The following is a 17004-nucleotide window of genomic DNA, read 5'->3' on the forward strand; positions in this document are numbered from 1 at the left end:
TCATAGTTCATAAAGTTACTGAGGTTTAATCTGATAGAATATTATGTATAGAACTCCTTCCCAGTACAGGCATTATTGCTTCTCTTTCAATAAATTATAGAAATAGGACTTTATGAAATATTAAATTAATAAGTGTGAAACATGATTAGCAGCTACTGCTGAAAGTATTAACCTGTTATGAAGGAATATAGTCCTCTACACTCTGTTGTTTGGTGGGTTTGCTATGCTGCTTATCTCTGCAAGTAAACTTTCCTCAAGCCAAACACCATCTCTGTGTTCTTTCTCTCCCTGCTTTCATTTTGCTTTGTCTTAGAGGAATTCTTAGTTGATTAAGACAGCAGCTCAAGGACAAGTGTCAGATGTTTTTGTGTCAGAGAAGGGTAAAAAGATCCCAGATTTCTTTCAGGAGAATTTGTACATTATAAAGTAAGACTTTCTATTTCAAATCAAAGCTTTGTTCTGCCTAGTCCTGCCACCTCTTGTTTATGAATTATTTTCTTGTACTAATCTATGTTTGCCTGGGCTTGTTTCACCTCTTTTCACATGGTTGCCCCTTGTTCTTCTCAGCCTGAGAGTGCTGCTGGCACAACTTTATGAATGGGGATGAAGAGAGGAATAAGTTCTCCTGGCACCCCAAAACTTCCTACATAGTAACCATGCACATGATACCTTATCAATCAGATTGTTGCTTGTACACATGTGCTGATAACCCTGGAAAGTATCTAGGCAAAATATTTTACTGGCCTCAATTACAACATTGATTTATGCAGGTAACTTATGTCTCTTTTCGACATATTATGTGCAGCAGGGATAAAATGAAGTAACATTCAGTTTTTATTCTCACCCTCTTAGATTAAGTGCGTTGGACTATAAATGACTCTATCTTGTTATGCATAATTGTCCTTCTGAAAAAATGACTGCCTTATTCTGTAAAGTGTCACATATATTATAATGTTTCATACATTTTTCTATAAAAGTCAGTTTGAGATGCCCTTTTTTTGAGCTTATAGGCTGTGGTGGGGGGAAACAGTTTTCCCCCTGAAGTTATAAAATGGTAAATCCCCAGGGGGTGGTGACCCCCTTGGAAGTTTGAACCAATGAGCACTTTTGCAAAATATAAACATATCACACTTAGACCGGAAGAGAAAGGTAGTAGTTGTAGTTGTTGTTGGAGTGGTGGCCATGTTCTGAGGCCATGAGGAGAAGGGGCAGGAACCCCTCTGGAGGGCTCTGGCCCCCCAGCCTCCGGCTGGGGTGCTGCAGGGACTTGGAACAGTGTAAAACTGGGCTAAGTGTCTGTAGCTGAGCCAGGGGATGTTTCTCCACTGTGAGCCACAGCAAGAGATACTGAAAAGCAGCAGCAGAACAGCAGTGGACGGAGAAAGTGGCAGACAGCCAGAAGAGATAAGACCAAGCAGCAACAACAGGCATGCAGCAACACAGAGAGAACTCCTGGAAGGAGAGAGAGAAAGAGAAAGAGAGCCAGCAGCAGAGAGAGCAAGACTAAGCTCTACAGAGACAGAGTTTGGGATAAGGACTGAAACCAAAAACCCCCAAACCCCTCTGAGACCTCCGAGAGAGAGGAGGATGATGAACTCTTACTTGAAAGAGTCTTAAAGTGCTACAGCACTGCAGAAAGGAGCTGAAAAGCTCCGAGAAGGAATGTGGAGGGGGTGACCTTGGCCCCCCTCGCTGCTGCTGCCAAGCTAAGCTGGCAGCCTGAGATCAGAGCACAGAAGCTCTGACAGAACTCTTGAGGTAGAGGCCTTCAACTGGAAGCTGCCCAAGACGTTCTGACTCAGGGATGAATCCCCTGAGGAAGGGACCTTCATGGGATGTCTTACACCCCATGATATGACGTGGTGAAGCGAGTTTTGTCCCTGCTACGCAGCCCACGGAAGAGAAGACCCTCGCTTGGAGACGATGGGCCGAGGGGCTTGGATACCCCCTCATGTGTATTGGCAGAGATCCAGTTACAGCTGCTGCATGTAAGAGAGTCAGAGAGAACCTGCTGCCTTAGAGACATTGCTGCTCTGAGAGTAGAAAAGATCTTTTCCTTTTTCCCTCCTGGACTTTTATTTGGAGGGGAGAAGAGATTTGATCCATTGTAAATACTTTTATGTCATGGTAGAGATAGCTAAGATTGTATATCATGTATTGTAGTATTTATTTGTACAGTCATTGTAATATGTATTCCTTTTCCCCCATTTTGAGTCTCTTGTAGTGTCTGGAAAAACATCTCACACTGAGTTGAGATGTGGGAAGGGGCTTGGACTAGGGAATTGGGTTTTGGAGCTCTCAAACCATGACACAGGCTATGTTTGTCAGTACCAACCTCACACAGAGGAATCTGGAAACGTTGGCTCTGTGTTTTGGGCAGTACACTGGGACTGACTGGAGTCAAAAAGTCATGCTCTCTTGAGAACTCCTGCTGTTGTCATCCTTTGGAATAAGCCCCTTGGATAAGTTCTTGTCACTAGCTATTACTGATGTAGGATCACAGTAGAAATATGGATGCTTTACAAAGATATTGGAAGTCTGGAAGTGTATTGCCAGAGTACTGTTTGTCCATGAGGGTTATATGTTGTAATTGAGATGTCCCAGGAAGGCTGTTTTGTTTTAGTCAGGTATTTCTCCATTGAAGATGGAGTAAAAAGAGGAATGACAGCAGATGTGATAAACTGTTTTTTCAATACAGATTTGTATTTCGTTCTGTGGCTAAAATCTTCAGTGTTCTGTTAACAGAACATCTAGATCTAAGTGATTTAGATCTAACAGAACATCTGCATCTAAATGGAGAACTTCGTCCTCCAGTTCATACCCGGAGCCTACTGACCAATGGAAGAAGCAGACTGTGCTGGTTGCATAAAATTGAAGGGTCTTAAAATGGTGGTAATTTTCATCCAGCTTTCAGGTTGTACCCCAGTCATGTAAGGGCACCAGCAGGCATAATTTCCCTGTTCCTTTTCATAGCTCTGGGGTCATTCATATTCCAATAAACCTTAAGTCTCACACATTTGTCTGCCTCCATATAAATGGGCTTCTTGTGAGCCCGAAGGCTGATAGCGTTGGTGGGCCCAACCATTCTTTTTTCTACTGCTGCAATAGTCTTCACCTGTCTTCATTTCTCCTGGATTTAGTTTTCGCTAGCTGCCAAGGCTTCTGTGGTATTCTGAGTCTGCAATCTGCCTGATTGACTGCATCTCATAAGAGACAAGTAATAGCTGACAGACTTATTAAGCCACTTGTAATGATATGTCAAATTCACTGAAGCTTAAATCTCTTTCATATTTTTCCATGTTGTGTTTTAAAATATTTCTAACAAAACCAATACTGGAGAAGTTAGTTGAGCCCTGAACTGCTCTTCCCCCTGACAGTTTTAGTGGTGCTTTCATCCTCTAGTAGGATTTAACTATAGCCAAACTAAATCACCTCAGGTCAGTAGGGTCTAAGGAGAGGTGTTCTTCTTTTCCAACTGTTGCAGCTGAATTTACAATGTATTGCAGTCCTTGATTTATCTGAGACACACAGTGACACTAACTTTGTCTTCATTCTCACCTTTTTGTCTTTCATCTTGGCCCAGTGAAAACGTTTTGCTAAGGGCAGTTGGGCAGTTCTATACACTGTTCTTTTCATAAATACCAGTAGGTTATCTGAAAATTCATATGCCAAGGCAAGGTTATATCCTCGAATCTCAGAGTGAGTTGCTCTCTGGTATTTAATTGTAATACCAGACTTAACTTCTGTGTTGGTCTGACACTGAACCCAAAGCATAGATCTCTCTTGAAAATTTCTCCATAAGGTTTAGTGTTCTGGGGTTTTTTAATCTTTCATACTGTTCTCCTGAAACTTTTTGCAAGAACTTGCTACTTGTTAAGAGTATAAAGAAACATATAATGGACCACAGAATGCTTCTCACTAGGAGCTAAGAGTTTTGTATCAGTAAGACTCTGCTCACTCTCTGACATGTTGTGAGGCTCATGTGGCCTTTCTTCCCCAGCAGATTAAAGCAGGTTCTGAGGGGGCTGTGTCGGCTGAGGCTTGGCATCTGTACCACCTGCTACCACAGGGCCATGAGAAGCTTCAGGCCATGCCCTCACCTGGGTGGAGGTAGTGCTTTCCACTCTTCCAGCATCTGCACTTGTGTTTCTGCAGGCATGGCTTTTGGTGTGTAACTAATGCAGTCTTCTGAAGCACTGCTGTCTCTGGCCTGGGAGTCATTAGCAGTCAGCACATGGGAGGAATACAGGGGACTGCTCAATAGGATACTATTGCCTTAAAGGTGATGCCTCAGAGCTTACTACGCAGAACTGCCAAACTGCCTTTGTTTCCAATGCATCTTCACTGGAATTCAGCATTGTAAACTGACAAGTGCTTGAATTCATCCATTATGGATCCTTATTGACATTAGGATTCTGTTTCAAGGAAAATAGGTGATACTAGTGAAACACTTTTTGAATTCCATTTCCCGTACCTAGGAGAGTACATAACTGCTGAAGTAACTGTATTGCAGTCAAATAAGCTCCTATGTTTTCCAGAATTTTCTGTAGCAGGAATGGGTGTTGAACTTTGTTGGAAACCCTCCACTGTTCACAGCTTGTAATGCATTACACTGATGGTATCACTGGCAAAAGTATTTTAGGTGATTGATCAGCTATAGTTTCTTCACAGTTTACTGGCTAATCTTGTTGGAGTATTGTCACAATTGCTTGACCATGATCCTTACCTTTACATTTTTTTCTTCTGCATTAATTAATATGCTTATATTTAATATACGTAATTTCAGTACTGGTCAAACCATTCATGTTTCGACTTATTGCATGATTTTCAAACAAGTATGTGTGTAAATCCATAGTAATTCACAATGTTAGTGGATACAGTTGCATGCATAAAGAGTATATCTGCATGCACATAAGTCAGTTATAAACATCTGAAGACCTGAGCTCTCAAATAGTAGACTTTTATATAGAGCTGTGTTGTCATCAAATGCAATATACATGCAAAAACGTTAGTGCCATTTCTGGAGAAATAAGAACATTCATGGAGATCTTAAAGCTAAATTCAAGTGATGTTAGTATATAGTTCCTTCAAATATTTAGAAATTAAACTCCTTTACATGGTGTGGATTGTACATTTTAAGGGGTTTTATTATATGTATTTTTCCATTTCATTATTCATCAAGCAGTAATGAAAGATTTGGCTCAGAAACATCTGAAGCCAAATTGTAGCTTTAAATTTCCACTTGTCATTGCCAGATACTAAGTCTAAAGTATATCTTTTTACTGAGAACCCTTCCAAAAGGTGCAGCTGTATGCTGGTTTCATCTTGCATTTTGTAACTGTGTTGGCAACCATTGAACGTAAGGTATGCTCTCATCTCCCACACATTGCCATTGCCTTAGAGCTATTCAGTCCTGCCTGTATCAAGAAGAAGGAAGAATTTGCAGATTGGAGAGAACCCTGATTTGTTGTTCATCTCATTGGTTCTCACTGCAGCAAGGTAAAAATAGAGCTAGTGGAAAATCCAGCTTTTGTCAAGTGTCACTGGAAGCTTCATTACTATCTGGAGACCCACTACCAGACCTGGGAAGAAGCATAAAAGCTATATAATAGTTTTCAGAGCCATAATATTTTGGAGACCCTGGAATTAAAAAAGAAAAAAGAACAACAAGAAAAACAGGAATTTTGGGGGAAATTATTGCTTTAAATGAAGAATTAATACTGGATTTTAGCAAAGGGATCTACAAAGTACCTTAGATCCTTAGGTGTGGATTTGGTTCCCCAATCCTCTGTGCTGTCCTACAGTGTTCTTCAAAGCAAAAGATTATTTTGGAATCAAGTACTAAATTCAGTTTGCATGTGAGCTTTTGTTCAGTTCTCTTTCACTAAAAGTGACCTGTCTGAAAAGTTTTCCTTTCCCTTTGTACATCTGAATGCGCATGCTGAGTTTTCTTTTGGAACACCCAAGCTATTCTTTAAGCATAACTTGTATTCTAGCTCTAGGGGTAAATTCTCGGCCCTGCCCCTCTGCCCTCCCCCCGCCCCAATTAGGTGTAGTTTTATTCAGTTTAGCCCCTGAGATTTCCTCTCAGCATTTTGAAACTGAAATGCACTGTTTCCAAATTGGGCTGTCTTCCGTGTCAATGTTATGAAGTGGCTTCGGTTCTGTGAGTACTGTTAAGTCTATTTTTTTTTCTAACTCCATTTCCCATGGAGACAAAGTGTTTTCTGTATTGTCATGTCTTCACCTTGCAAGGTGCTTCTTCCCGTGAACTGCACTCTCATAGCATATCCTTTGATATGACTGATCTTCCATTTATTCTTTCAATAAATTTGCCCACATCGTAAGATCGATTTATAGTTTGAGATTGAAAGGAACTACTTGATCTGAAAATTACAAATCAGATGGTCTGTAATTCATTATGCCTGAGCAGAGGCTGCTTGAAGGGCAGCATTTTTCATTTGGGCCCATCTTGTGTCTGATGAAGCAGATGTTAAGCTAATAGAGGTGTTCTAGGTGGAAAGTGACTTAAAGATGGAAAGAATTGAAAAGTCCATGCCTTCCCTGAGTAGCTTGTTCTGCATTAATAACTATACTTGGAGATACAATGGTCAGCTATACCTATATAACACGCTTTCTTTGAATTCAGCTTTTAATCAGTGTTATATTAAGTCAGAGTTTATTATGTCTGGGGACCCCTGGTGGTCTAGTGGTTAGGATGCAGCACTCTCACCACCGCGGCCCAGGTTTGATTCCCGGTCAGGGAAACTCCCCCAGGCAGATGGAACTCATCATCCCTGTAAGGCCATCCATCTAAGAGAAGGTCACTCTAAACAAACCTACGTCCTGAGGACCTCGCTGCCACTGTCCGAGCTCGCTCAGCCCCGGCAGATGAACCTCAGGATTAAAGGGTGTGCTCAGTTCAGCGCACACTGGGTCTCACCTAAAAAATCCACTGCGCAGGCTCAAAGGGTAATGACCTTTCCCAAATCTTCGCTCGCAAAGACTGGCCATACAACTTATTATGTCTACTCATTTGCATTTTTCAGCTCACTAAGGTGTCACCAAGTAAGGAATTTATCCTCTAAAAAGCTGTACAGATAATCCTTATACAGTGCTGTCTTTTATTGCTTTATATGAGTCTAGTGTCAGGTTTTTCTTTATTTTGCCCATGACTTATAATGTAGCTAGCATGTAGTCATGTTACTTGTCCTTTTATAGTGTGGGTCAGGTATTAGAACTCTTTTGACCTCAGGAATTGCTCTGATTTTGCAGAAGTCATTAAAAAGTAGCATCAGCAGGCCAGGGATCTGCTTAGGCAACTCTTTTGGGACTCCTGAATGCTTATTTTCTGGGCATCCTAAGTTAAACTGTTATGGCTAACAGATGTTTTTCTAATGTCTTCACTTATGAATGGACTAAAAAGTATTCCAACATTGTGGTACCATCATCTTCCTTCTTTTTGCAAGGGACATGTCTCAGTGTCTCAGTACACTTCACTTCATTACTACTTACTAAGTAATTTTTATATATTGTCTTTCATCTCTCCTCATCTTTCTACACTTCCTAACTTCTGTCCCTTCCATGCAGTTTTTAAATTTGTTTTAATTTTGGCTGCAGTAGAGTTAATTTTCTTCACAGTAGCTAGCATGGGGCTGTGTTTGGCATGCTGGAAACAGTGCTGATAGCAGAGGGATGTTTTAGTTATTGCTAAGTGATGCTTATACAGTGTCAAGGCCTTTTCTTCTTCCCACCTCGCTCCACCAGCAAGGAGGATGGGGGTGCACAAGGAGCTGGGAGGGGGCAAGGCCAGTCCAGCTGACCCCAAATGACCACAGGAACATTCCACACCATATAGCATTGTGCTTAGCAATAAAACTGGGAGAAGAAGGAGTGAGGCATATACAGAGTGATGCCATTTGTCTTCCCATGTCATCATTATACATGATGGAGCCCTGCTTTCCAGAAGTGGCTGAACACCTGCCAGCGCATGGGAAGCAGTGAATTAATTCCTTGTTTTGCTTTGCTTGTGTGTGTGGCTTTGCTTTTCCTGTTAAACTGTCTGAACATCAACCCATTAATTTTCTCACTTTTATCCCTCTGATTCTCTCCTCCATCCAACCAGAGGAAAGCAAGCAAGCAGCTGTGTGAGACTTAGTTGCTGGCTGGGGTTAAACCACAATAAAACTGTTTGCATTTTTATGGAATTATGTAGTCCAAAATAGGGTGAATTATCAGCCAAAATTTTCTGCTTTCTCATTCTCAGTTGTTGTATTTTTGTTTCTTTTTTTGCTATGTCAAAAATTTTCACATTTTTCTGTTATTTTTTTTTCTTCTTTTATTTAGTTATCCTCATCACTTTGTTCAGTTTCAGTCTTGTAAGAATGGGTGGGGGGGCACTATATATGTATGTATACATATCCATGCAGGCATCTATGTGTATGTGTGTTTAAGAATTGCTTTCTGTTTGTCCATGGTGAGTTTAATTGGACAGAGATCGCCATCACTTAGGCAACTGGCATTTTTTACTTCAGTGATTAAGCTTTGTTTATCAATCATAATCCATCAAACTACGCCAGATGTTTCTGGCAGTAGTTTAATATCTTTATGTAAACATTCTTGCTCTCCAAGTGTTAAACAGAACCACTCTAAAACTTTTGAATTATTCTTTTGGCAAAAATTTTGTATTTAGAGATAGATCATCACTCACATCACAGAGCAAGAATATTCCTTTATAGAGTATGTTCTCTGCATGAAGAAACTAGATTGTGTGAAAACTGACTTTGTATAAAATCTGTATGCAGTTTTGTTTGAATCTACAAAATGTCCCTTTCTGATTATGCCGCTATTTATTCTTAACCAGCCCTTGAAAAGGAGATTCTTGCTATAAGTAAACTACATTGTTCATAGTAAAATGCCTGAAAATTGAAATAAAAAGAAGTTGTTGAACTTTTTACGAGTGTGAAATACTTGTTTCTACTGCTGTTTCAGGTCTTTGTAAATCTGTTGTACCCACAGGATCTGCAGCTCTCGGACAGTGATGTGTTTAGTTCCCATACTTGGTGCACAGTGCATGTAAATGTTTCAGACCAAAAGATTTTTTTCTTTCTTTCCTTGCATTGTATTTCTGCACAACCACAGACTACAAGCTTTTATTGTATTTCTTTTCCCAGGCAGTACGGTGAGTGGTTCTAGGACTGAGTTAGGTCCCTAAAAGAAAATGCTATAAAAATGCAATTGTCATCATTTTTATTCTATTTTCTGATTACGTATGGAGTCTTCTCTTGTGGCCCTGATATGTGGCATGTTCATTCTGTTACTAAATTAACTGGTTGCATTGCATGTCATGATTTTCATGAACAGTAATTGCATTCACCTGTAGCTTGGCTTATTTTTCTTCTTTTTCTTTTACAGCTTTTTCACTTCCAGATCTTACAGAACAGTTTGCACCCCCTGATGTTGCTCCACAGATTCTTGTCAAGTTAGTAGAGACGATTGAAAAGAAAGGTAGGCTGAAGAACAATCTACCAAGGTTTTTTGTTGCTTGTGTGAATCAAGACTGCAGAATTGGATCCAGAGGTGGCATCTCCCCTTTCTAGAGCTGATAATGCATCATATGGCTTAACACCTGAAATAATCTCATTTAAGGTCTGTTGCACTGGTTTCTGCTCAGTAGAGGCTATTTGGACTGTAGGAGCAAAACCAAAGCTTATCTCAAATGACATTTAATAACTCAACTAATATGAGTATTATTGAAAGGTAAGGGAGAAGGGTTTGGTATTGTTTTGTTTTTTCTAACCAGTTGGTTATGGAAACACCTTGATAACATTGAGTTGGATACACAGCCATACAGGGAAACAAGTAATACTTTGCCCGAAAGCAGGGGGCAAAGAAAATAATAAACCATGAAAAAGTTACAAGAACTGGTTTGATGTTGAACCAGCCAGTGTTATTGTTATGTTTTTTTTCTTTCTTGCTTTCCCATGTTGATGTCTCTCCATCCTTTTGAAGCTTTCCTTTTCTGTGTTCTACCTCTTTTGCCCTATTTCTGTCCTCCTGGCACCTCCTCTGATGTTGACTTCATAGTCCTGGTGGGGTAAGGAGCAGCTTCAGTGAGTCCTGATCATTCAGGGATCTTAAGCCAGGGACAAGAGGAAAAGCAATATTCTGATCAAAATCAGGCTGCTGTCCTCGGGGACATAGGTTCTCACATACTGCATACTTTTAAGAGAGTGTAAGCCTTTCCTTAATGAGTAGGGGCTTACTAATATCAATGAGAAAGGCCAGTATTTAGCAACCCTTTGCATAAGTAACTGCTGCTTTCAGGAAACACCACTGATAGTATTAAATCATCAGCACTCTGCATACCAGGATATGATCTCTTTCCTTGTGTCTCCTCTGTTTTCACTGAAATATGGAAGTAGTAAACAGTACCTTTCACACAAAACCACTTTATTGGTGTCTTTTATTCAGGTAGATTATTAGACATATTATGTGACATATACAGATATTTTCTCTCACACCAGTGTGAATCTGTTTCTTAGTCCTGGCCTTCTACAGCTGGCCAGTGGATAGCTGTGTAGACTACATGGGACTGCTGGTATTTCTGATCTTCCTTGGTCAGCTTTTTCTGCAGACACAGCAGTTTGAATGTACAAGGAGCTGTATTGTAGCCTTAAAAAGCAGACACATTCTTAGTGTGGTAGGTGGATGGCGGTGGAAGAATGTTGCTAATTTAAACTTCTTGAAGAAAAGAGAAATATATTCTGTCAATGCAACAGTCACTGAAATATTGATATATCCCATTGATTTTATTTTGAAGGTCTGGAGTGCTCAACTTTGTATGGAGCACAAGGCTCAAGCAGTTCAGCGGACTTAAGACAAATCTTTGAATGTGGTAAGTACAGGTATCCTTCTTAAAGCACTAGACAGATTTTGTGGTCAGAGCACTCCTTTTTTCTTTGCTCCTCCACTCATATGTTCTGGTCCTCAATAATATAGTATTAAGAAGACATATATATAATTAAAATTTTTCTTCTACATTTAATATGAAAGGTATTTTTCACTTTTACAGATTCTTTCTTCATGGCTCCACTGTGTGGTTTTTTTCCAAGAATAATAATTTTAATCTCTGCTTATCCTTTTGCTTGTTCAAAGACAGATAATCTAGCTGTACAGAGAAAAAAAAGATGTTTTGGTCAGAGTCAAGATAATGATTCATTGTTCCTGTAAGGCTTCAGGTTATTATTTTGTAAACAAATAGCCATTTGTTTACATATAGTTCTGTGTGTGCAGTTTTTGGTCCAGTAGGCGGGGTGGCAATAGCAGCACATTACCTACCCTGCTACAGAGTAGCAGAGACCATTTGATTAATATTGTAGGCTGAGTTCTCAGGTTTTAGACAGTAAAACACAACTACACCAATAACACCACTTACCCATTCAAGTTTCCTGAAATATATTTCCTTTTCTTTTTGATACTCTTTAACACTGCTTCAGGCCAGAATATACTGGCTTGGCAGCACTCTGTTGCAGTATGAGAGATCAGTAGCTATTGTAGGAGGAGCGCTTGACTACATCTTGGTGAGCTGGGGTGCAGTGTGTGGTGTGAGCTTTCACTTGGTTAAAGGAGCACAAAAATACAAGGGGTGGGAAGTGAAACTGGCTACATGCTTTGTTGCCGAAGGGACAAAGAAAGCAAAATTAAACTGTGAATTAGTATCGTCGTTTTTAATAATTGCAAACATTAACAAAATGAATAAGAGATGATACTATGAGTTGTCTGTTTCTTCAAAACAAAAGGGCATCCTGTCCTCTGATGATTGTGGCAGGAGTGAAGAAGTGTATGTGTACAAGCAGGGAGAGGAGACATGCTTGTGGTGCTAGCAGCCTCACACTAGCAGCCATATTTTTAGTTTGTAATTGTATTTTTAGTCCAGATAAGTCCAGATTTTCTGGGTACCAATATGAATGTATCTCTTCATTTATCTGCATCCTTTCTTAAGTTTCTAAACTGAGGTGTACTTTTTTGAAAGGTTCATCTATCTGCTAAGATCAAAAACTTGTGGTTTACATGTATTCTTACTTAAAATGTAGTTAGCTTTGAGAAACAAAAACAGGACTTCGCCCTTTAGTAACAGTGTCTCTTTCTGACTTTTCTTTAAGAAAGAATCAGAATCTTCCAGGACAAAGCTAGTGCAGTGGGTATCCAGGTACATGGATACAGACAGATCTCATCTCCTCTGCCTGCTCTCTTTGAATCAGCAGAATGCTAATTCAGAGAGCAAAGTCATCTTTGGTCTCAAAGTTTTGAACTTGTGTTAGTGTGGTGTTCTGCTAACGGTTAAAATGCTCTCCATAATTGACTAACTGTCTGTTAGCATCAACACAGTGCTATTTAGCTCTAAAGTCAAAGTTGACTTGCCTCTGGCCAGCTTGGGAGATGGAAGAGGTCAGGTCTGTTTATATCATTACACCTAAAGAGTTGCAGAGTAAGTTTATTCTCACTTATGTACTCACTATAATAATTTGGGATATACTTCAAGGAAATGGTCAACACTGAAGAGGCATGATTTAACTTGGCTTATAAAAAAAAAAACATTCAGTGAGCAACAAAACTAATAAAAACTATTTCTGAAGAATTTTAGTTGGATTCTCTGACACATAATTGCTCTTGTAGAATTCATTCCCACACTGCAAGTTTTTTATCATCTGAGACATTCATGATGTCTCTTTTCTCATGCAAATTCTTTAGTCTCTGATAAGATTTGAGCTCATACTGCAAGTTTTTCTTTGGGGAAAACAGAAGGGAGGTGGAGTAGCTCTAAGTTTCTCACTACCCCCTCTTGGCTGCCTTATTTCACAGTATTTGTAGATGTACCACATATCTGATTTCCTCTGCCTCCTTGTTTACTTTAGTTTAAACTGGCCAAATGGATTCAGGACTTATTTTACGGAGGACCTGGCTAGCATAGAATGTTGATCAGCATTAATGCCTGAAAATTCTTGTACCAAATATGAATCTTTTTGTAAACACTGAGGACTTTACTGTGCCAGAGTTTCATGTTTCAGGATGAACCCTAATCTGGCTCCTACTAAGTAAGGATTTCTATATTTTCCTATTTTTATTTTTGCTGCTGATATTCCTTTATGTGACACTTCCAAACTTTATCCCGAGTCATAACTATCTTGGAAGGGTATCAGGTTCTACAAGATAAATCCTAACAGCTGCACAAGTTCTGCACATGTATATTTGTTTCGACTTACTCACATAAATATTTACAGACTTGGAGGCCCAAGTTGTTAATCAAACTTTCAGTCATAATAGAAGTAGCTACCAGTAGAGAAGTGGCATTTGACCAAACCTTTGATTAATACTTACTTCTTACACAAAATATTTACACATAAAACAGAGACCTGTTAAAAATATTCTGGTGTTCCATTACCCTTCCAACATGCAGCAAATCATTACTGTTACTCTGAGTTCAGCCCTGAACTGTATGTGACAGAAGGCCACAAACAGCTGCTGAAGCCATTTGGTTCATCATATGCCAAAGGCCTGGACATGGTGTTGAACACTGTATGTTTTTAGTCTCAAAGATATTTCTTAATGTCTTCTATTCTTTCTTATGAGTTGTTCCCCATAAACCAGATGTAAGTTAGCAATTTTGGCTTGTTATGAAACCCTAATATGATGAGCTTTGTATATTTTTTCCGTTTTCTAGAGTCTAAAAAGTATGTTGCTCTTTCCCTTTAGATGCCTCTTCATTAGATTTAGAGACATTTGATGTGCATACTTTATCAGATGCTCTCAAGAGGTATATCCTGGACCTGCCAAATCCCATCATTCCAGCTGCTGTTCACAGTGACATGATTTCTGTAGCTCAAGGTATGATTATTACAGTATTTCAAATGTCAAACAAAAAAGCTTTTATTAGAATTCTGAATATCTGGTAGTCCAGCTGTCACTCACAGAACAGGGAAGATTCTGCACAATGTGGCAGCATCTCAGAGAACATGAATACCTTCACCACTTTTGATGAAAGCTGTTTCAGCAGAACTAGATATTATTCTGCATTATTTGGTTACTTATTTGTGTAAACATAATGGAAAATACAAGGAATTACACAGTTCTCTTTGTTTTAGTAAGTAGAAATACTATAGAAGAACTGGGGGGAAAAAATCAAGGACTTATCTGTATGCAGAAAGCTAATTTTTAACTTTTTATCAGTGCTGACAAAGTAAATGTATTAGAGGTCATGGAGTGCTGTGTTACATTGGGAGTTGCAGATTATGAAGTGAGAAATACATGCATTCATCATCTACAGTGGTCATTTTAAACAAGTATGGCTTTTTGGCTTTCAGGGCCAAGTATTCTGTTATATATTCAGGACAGGATATTGTTACTGGTAACCTTCAAAGTTAGAACAGCACCTGTGAGACTTATCTAGTGCATCTCTGAATTACCCAATCATGTGTAACGCTAAACACAAGACAGACTTCTACCAGTACACTCTGAACATATTGCGGTTTTTACCAAAATGCATATCTATTTCCATTTGACTTTTAAATACTTGTTCTTCACTCTACTCTGAGCATTTTACTTTTTTAAAAGACAAAAGAAATCTTACAGTGCTAATGTACAGAATTATTTTTTTCTGTAAAACTGACGCTTCTAAAGGAGTCTCATAGTTTCATTTTACTTGAATGTTCCTGTGCTGATTTCAAGAACCTTTTATCTATTTGCTTGCAGAAGTGCAGAGCTCAGAAGAGTATGCTCAGTTGCTGAAGAAACTCATCAGATCTCCAAATATACCTCCCCAATATTGGCTTACACTCCAGTATTTGCTCAAACATTTCCTCAGAGTTTGTCAAGCCTCCAGCAAAAATCTTTTGAATGCAAGGTCCTTGTCTGAAATTTTCAGCCCTCTGCTTTTCAGATTCCAGATCACAAGGTATGTGGGTCATCTTTATCATATTTTCTACTGCAAATATGGGTTAGTCATATACAAAAGTAAGTTTAATTAAGTAATTTTCTGAACTTATTTCTGACGTGAGGGCATTGTAGTAAATTTTTCCAATGTTTTTTGAATAACTCTAGAGTAAACTTTTTCATTTCTCCTGATTCTTACTGCCTGATCCATCTCTTGCAGCTCTGATAATACGGAACACCACATAAAAATCATCGAAGCTTTAATCACAAGTGAATGGAATGAGAGACAGCCTGTACCAGGTGAAAAATATTTTTAAATTAAGTTATATACCATTGTTTGCTTAAATAATGAAATTCAACTTAAGAACAGTAAATAATTTTTTCTTTCTTAATCAAAACTAATGCAAAACAAAAGCGTGCAATACAGAACTAAGTAGAATTTGTTTGTCTATTTTATGTGGTATGCAATGTTTGCTTCATAAGAAATGGTCTTTTTCATTAAAATAATTTTAATAGCCATAGTTTGTGCAGCCTTAGGACTTTCATTTCTCTTTCAATAAACAGCGAATAGGAATTTGGGGTTTTTTTAAGACTTGTAAACCAATAAAATGCCTATCCTACAGTGATTGAGGGGTTAATTCTGGAGGTTTTGTTGAGCATTCAATTTACTTATGGGTGAATTTTCTTAGAAATACTGTACCCTTTAGAGATATTGGAAGAAAGTAAATTTCACCATTTATTTACATATATATATATATATTTTAATCCAGATACTCAAAAGATTTATTTATTGATATCAATATAAATAATCCAAAAAATATTAAGAGCCCATCCAGGAAAGAAAGATAATACTTCTATTGATTCTGTAAGTTAGCATATGATTTAGTCAACAAACAGTGAAGCCCACCTCTGATTTATGCGAAATCACTGGGTTTGAATCAAATATTTGGTAAAAGCAAGGCATAGTTGCTAACTATGTGCAAAGGAAATTATTAACACTGGGAACTTTACATGTTAGCTGAAAGCAATTCATTTCACAGCTTATTTACAAAGGATATCTGAACAGAGGATAGGGTGATGGTGAACAGAACATTGGACAGCCTGTCGCTTTCCTACCTCTCTATTCAAAGTACAAAGTGAAGTTCATGGCAGTAGTATTTGTAGGGCTGCTTAAGGTTTGAAAAGCTAGAGCACAGCAGCAGAAAAATGCTTCATTTCCTGTATTTCAGGTAGACACATTGTATAATCCCCTTCATCAGCTATTGAAGATTAACTTAAAATAGCTAAAACTTTTGTTCCTACTGCTTTGGTTGAAAGGCTTTTCTAATTTTGCCAGCTCTTGTAGTTAGGAAACTTTCCCTAACATTTAGTGTACATCTGTTTTCAGCTAGTTTCCATATATTTGTTTTTTGTTACATTTTGTCAAAATAGTTAAGCAGGCATTTCCAGAACTACTGTGTGTTTTTCTTCCTAGGCTTCATAACTAGGAGAGTCCAAACGTTTAAATGACTATTTATCCTATTTTACTAAGAATCAGCAAATAGCTGCTAATTGTTAAAGAATTATTTTCTTTGTCATACATTATAAGTCTTAAAAAGCAAAATAGATATTAAATCCTCCAATATTCTAATGCTAACAGCATTTTTTATAGTTATACATTGGCAAATGCTTTTGGGTATGTAAATAAACATGTCTAGAGGCACTGATTGGGAGGTTATAAACATAGGGTCGACAGTTTTTAAGTTTTAAAGTTCGAATTTTATAAGTTGCACTTAAGAGATCCCTTGGTTGCATTTCTGAGTTGCTTCACGTGAGGAAAGTATAAAAGTGAAAGGTGTTGACATTAGAACTACTAATTAGGACAAGGAGTCTAGTCATTTTGAGAATATGATTAGGGTGATTGAAGTAAAGTCATTGTATCCATCAGGTTCATGGAGTGTGACACTACATTAATAATTATAATCAAACATCAGATTGTTTATAATATTACTTCTACATTAATTAGGGGCCTCTAGTGGTCTAGTGGTTAGGGTGCAGGACTCTCACCGCTGTGACCCGGGTTCGATTCCCAGC

At 38.5% G+C, this 17004-nt stretch overlaps 1 protein-coding gene across 4 annotated transcripts in view; it reads left to right on the forward strand.

Annotated features, from left to right (window-relative positions):
• PIK3R1 (phosphoinositide-3-kinase regulatory subunit 1) overlaps positions 1-17004 on the forward strand; it is a 61127-nt gene that overhangs the window by 24081 nt on the left and 20042 nt on the right. For 3 of the 4 annotated variants that reach the window (XM_017808149.1, XM_017808151.1, XM_017808150.1), the window contains exons 3-7: positions 9415-9507; positions 10823-10897; positions 13756-13887; positions 14752-14953; positions 15152-15231. In XM_017808149.1, coding sequence (XP_017663638.1) covers positions 9415-9507; positions 10823-10897; positions 13756-13887; positions 14752-14953; positions 15152-15231 — 582 coding nt within the window. The remainder of the gene's footprint in view (positions 1-9414; positions 9508-10822; positions 10898-13755; positions 13888-14751; positions 14954-15151; positions 15232-17004) is intronic. The other variant, XM_017808152.1, reaches the window with a different exon arrangement.

This window comes from Lepidothrix coronata, unplaced genomic scaffold (assembly GCF_001604755.1).
Source record: "Lepidothrix coronata isolate B3197 unplaced genomic scaffold, Lepidothrix_coronata-1.0 Scaffold22, whole genome shotgun sequence".
In the NCBI taxonomy this organism is placed as follows: Eukaryota; Metazoa; Chordata; class Aves; order Passeriformes; family Pipridae; genus Lepidothrix; species Lepidothrix coronata.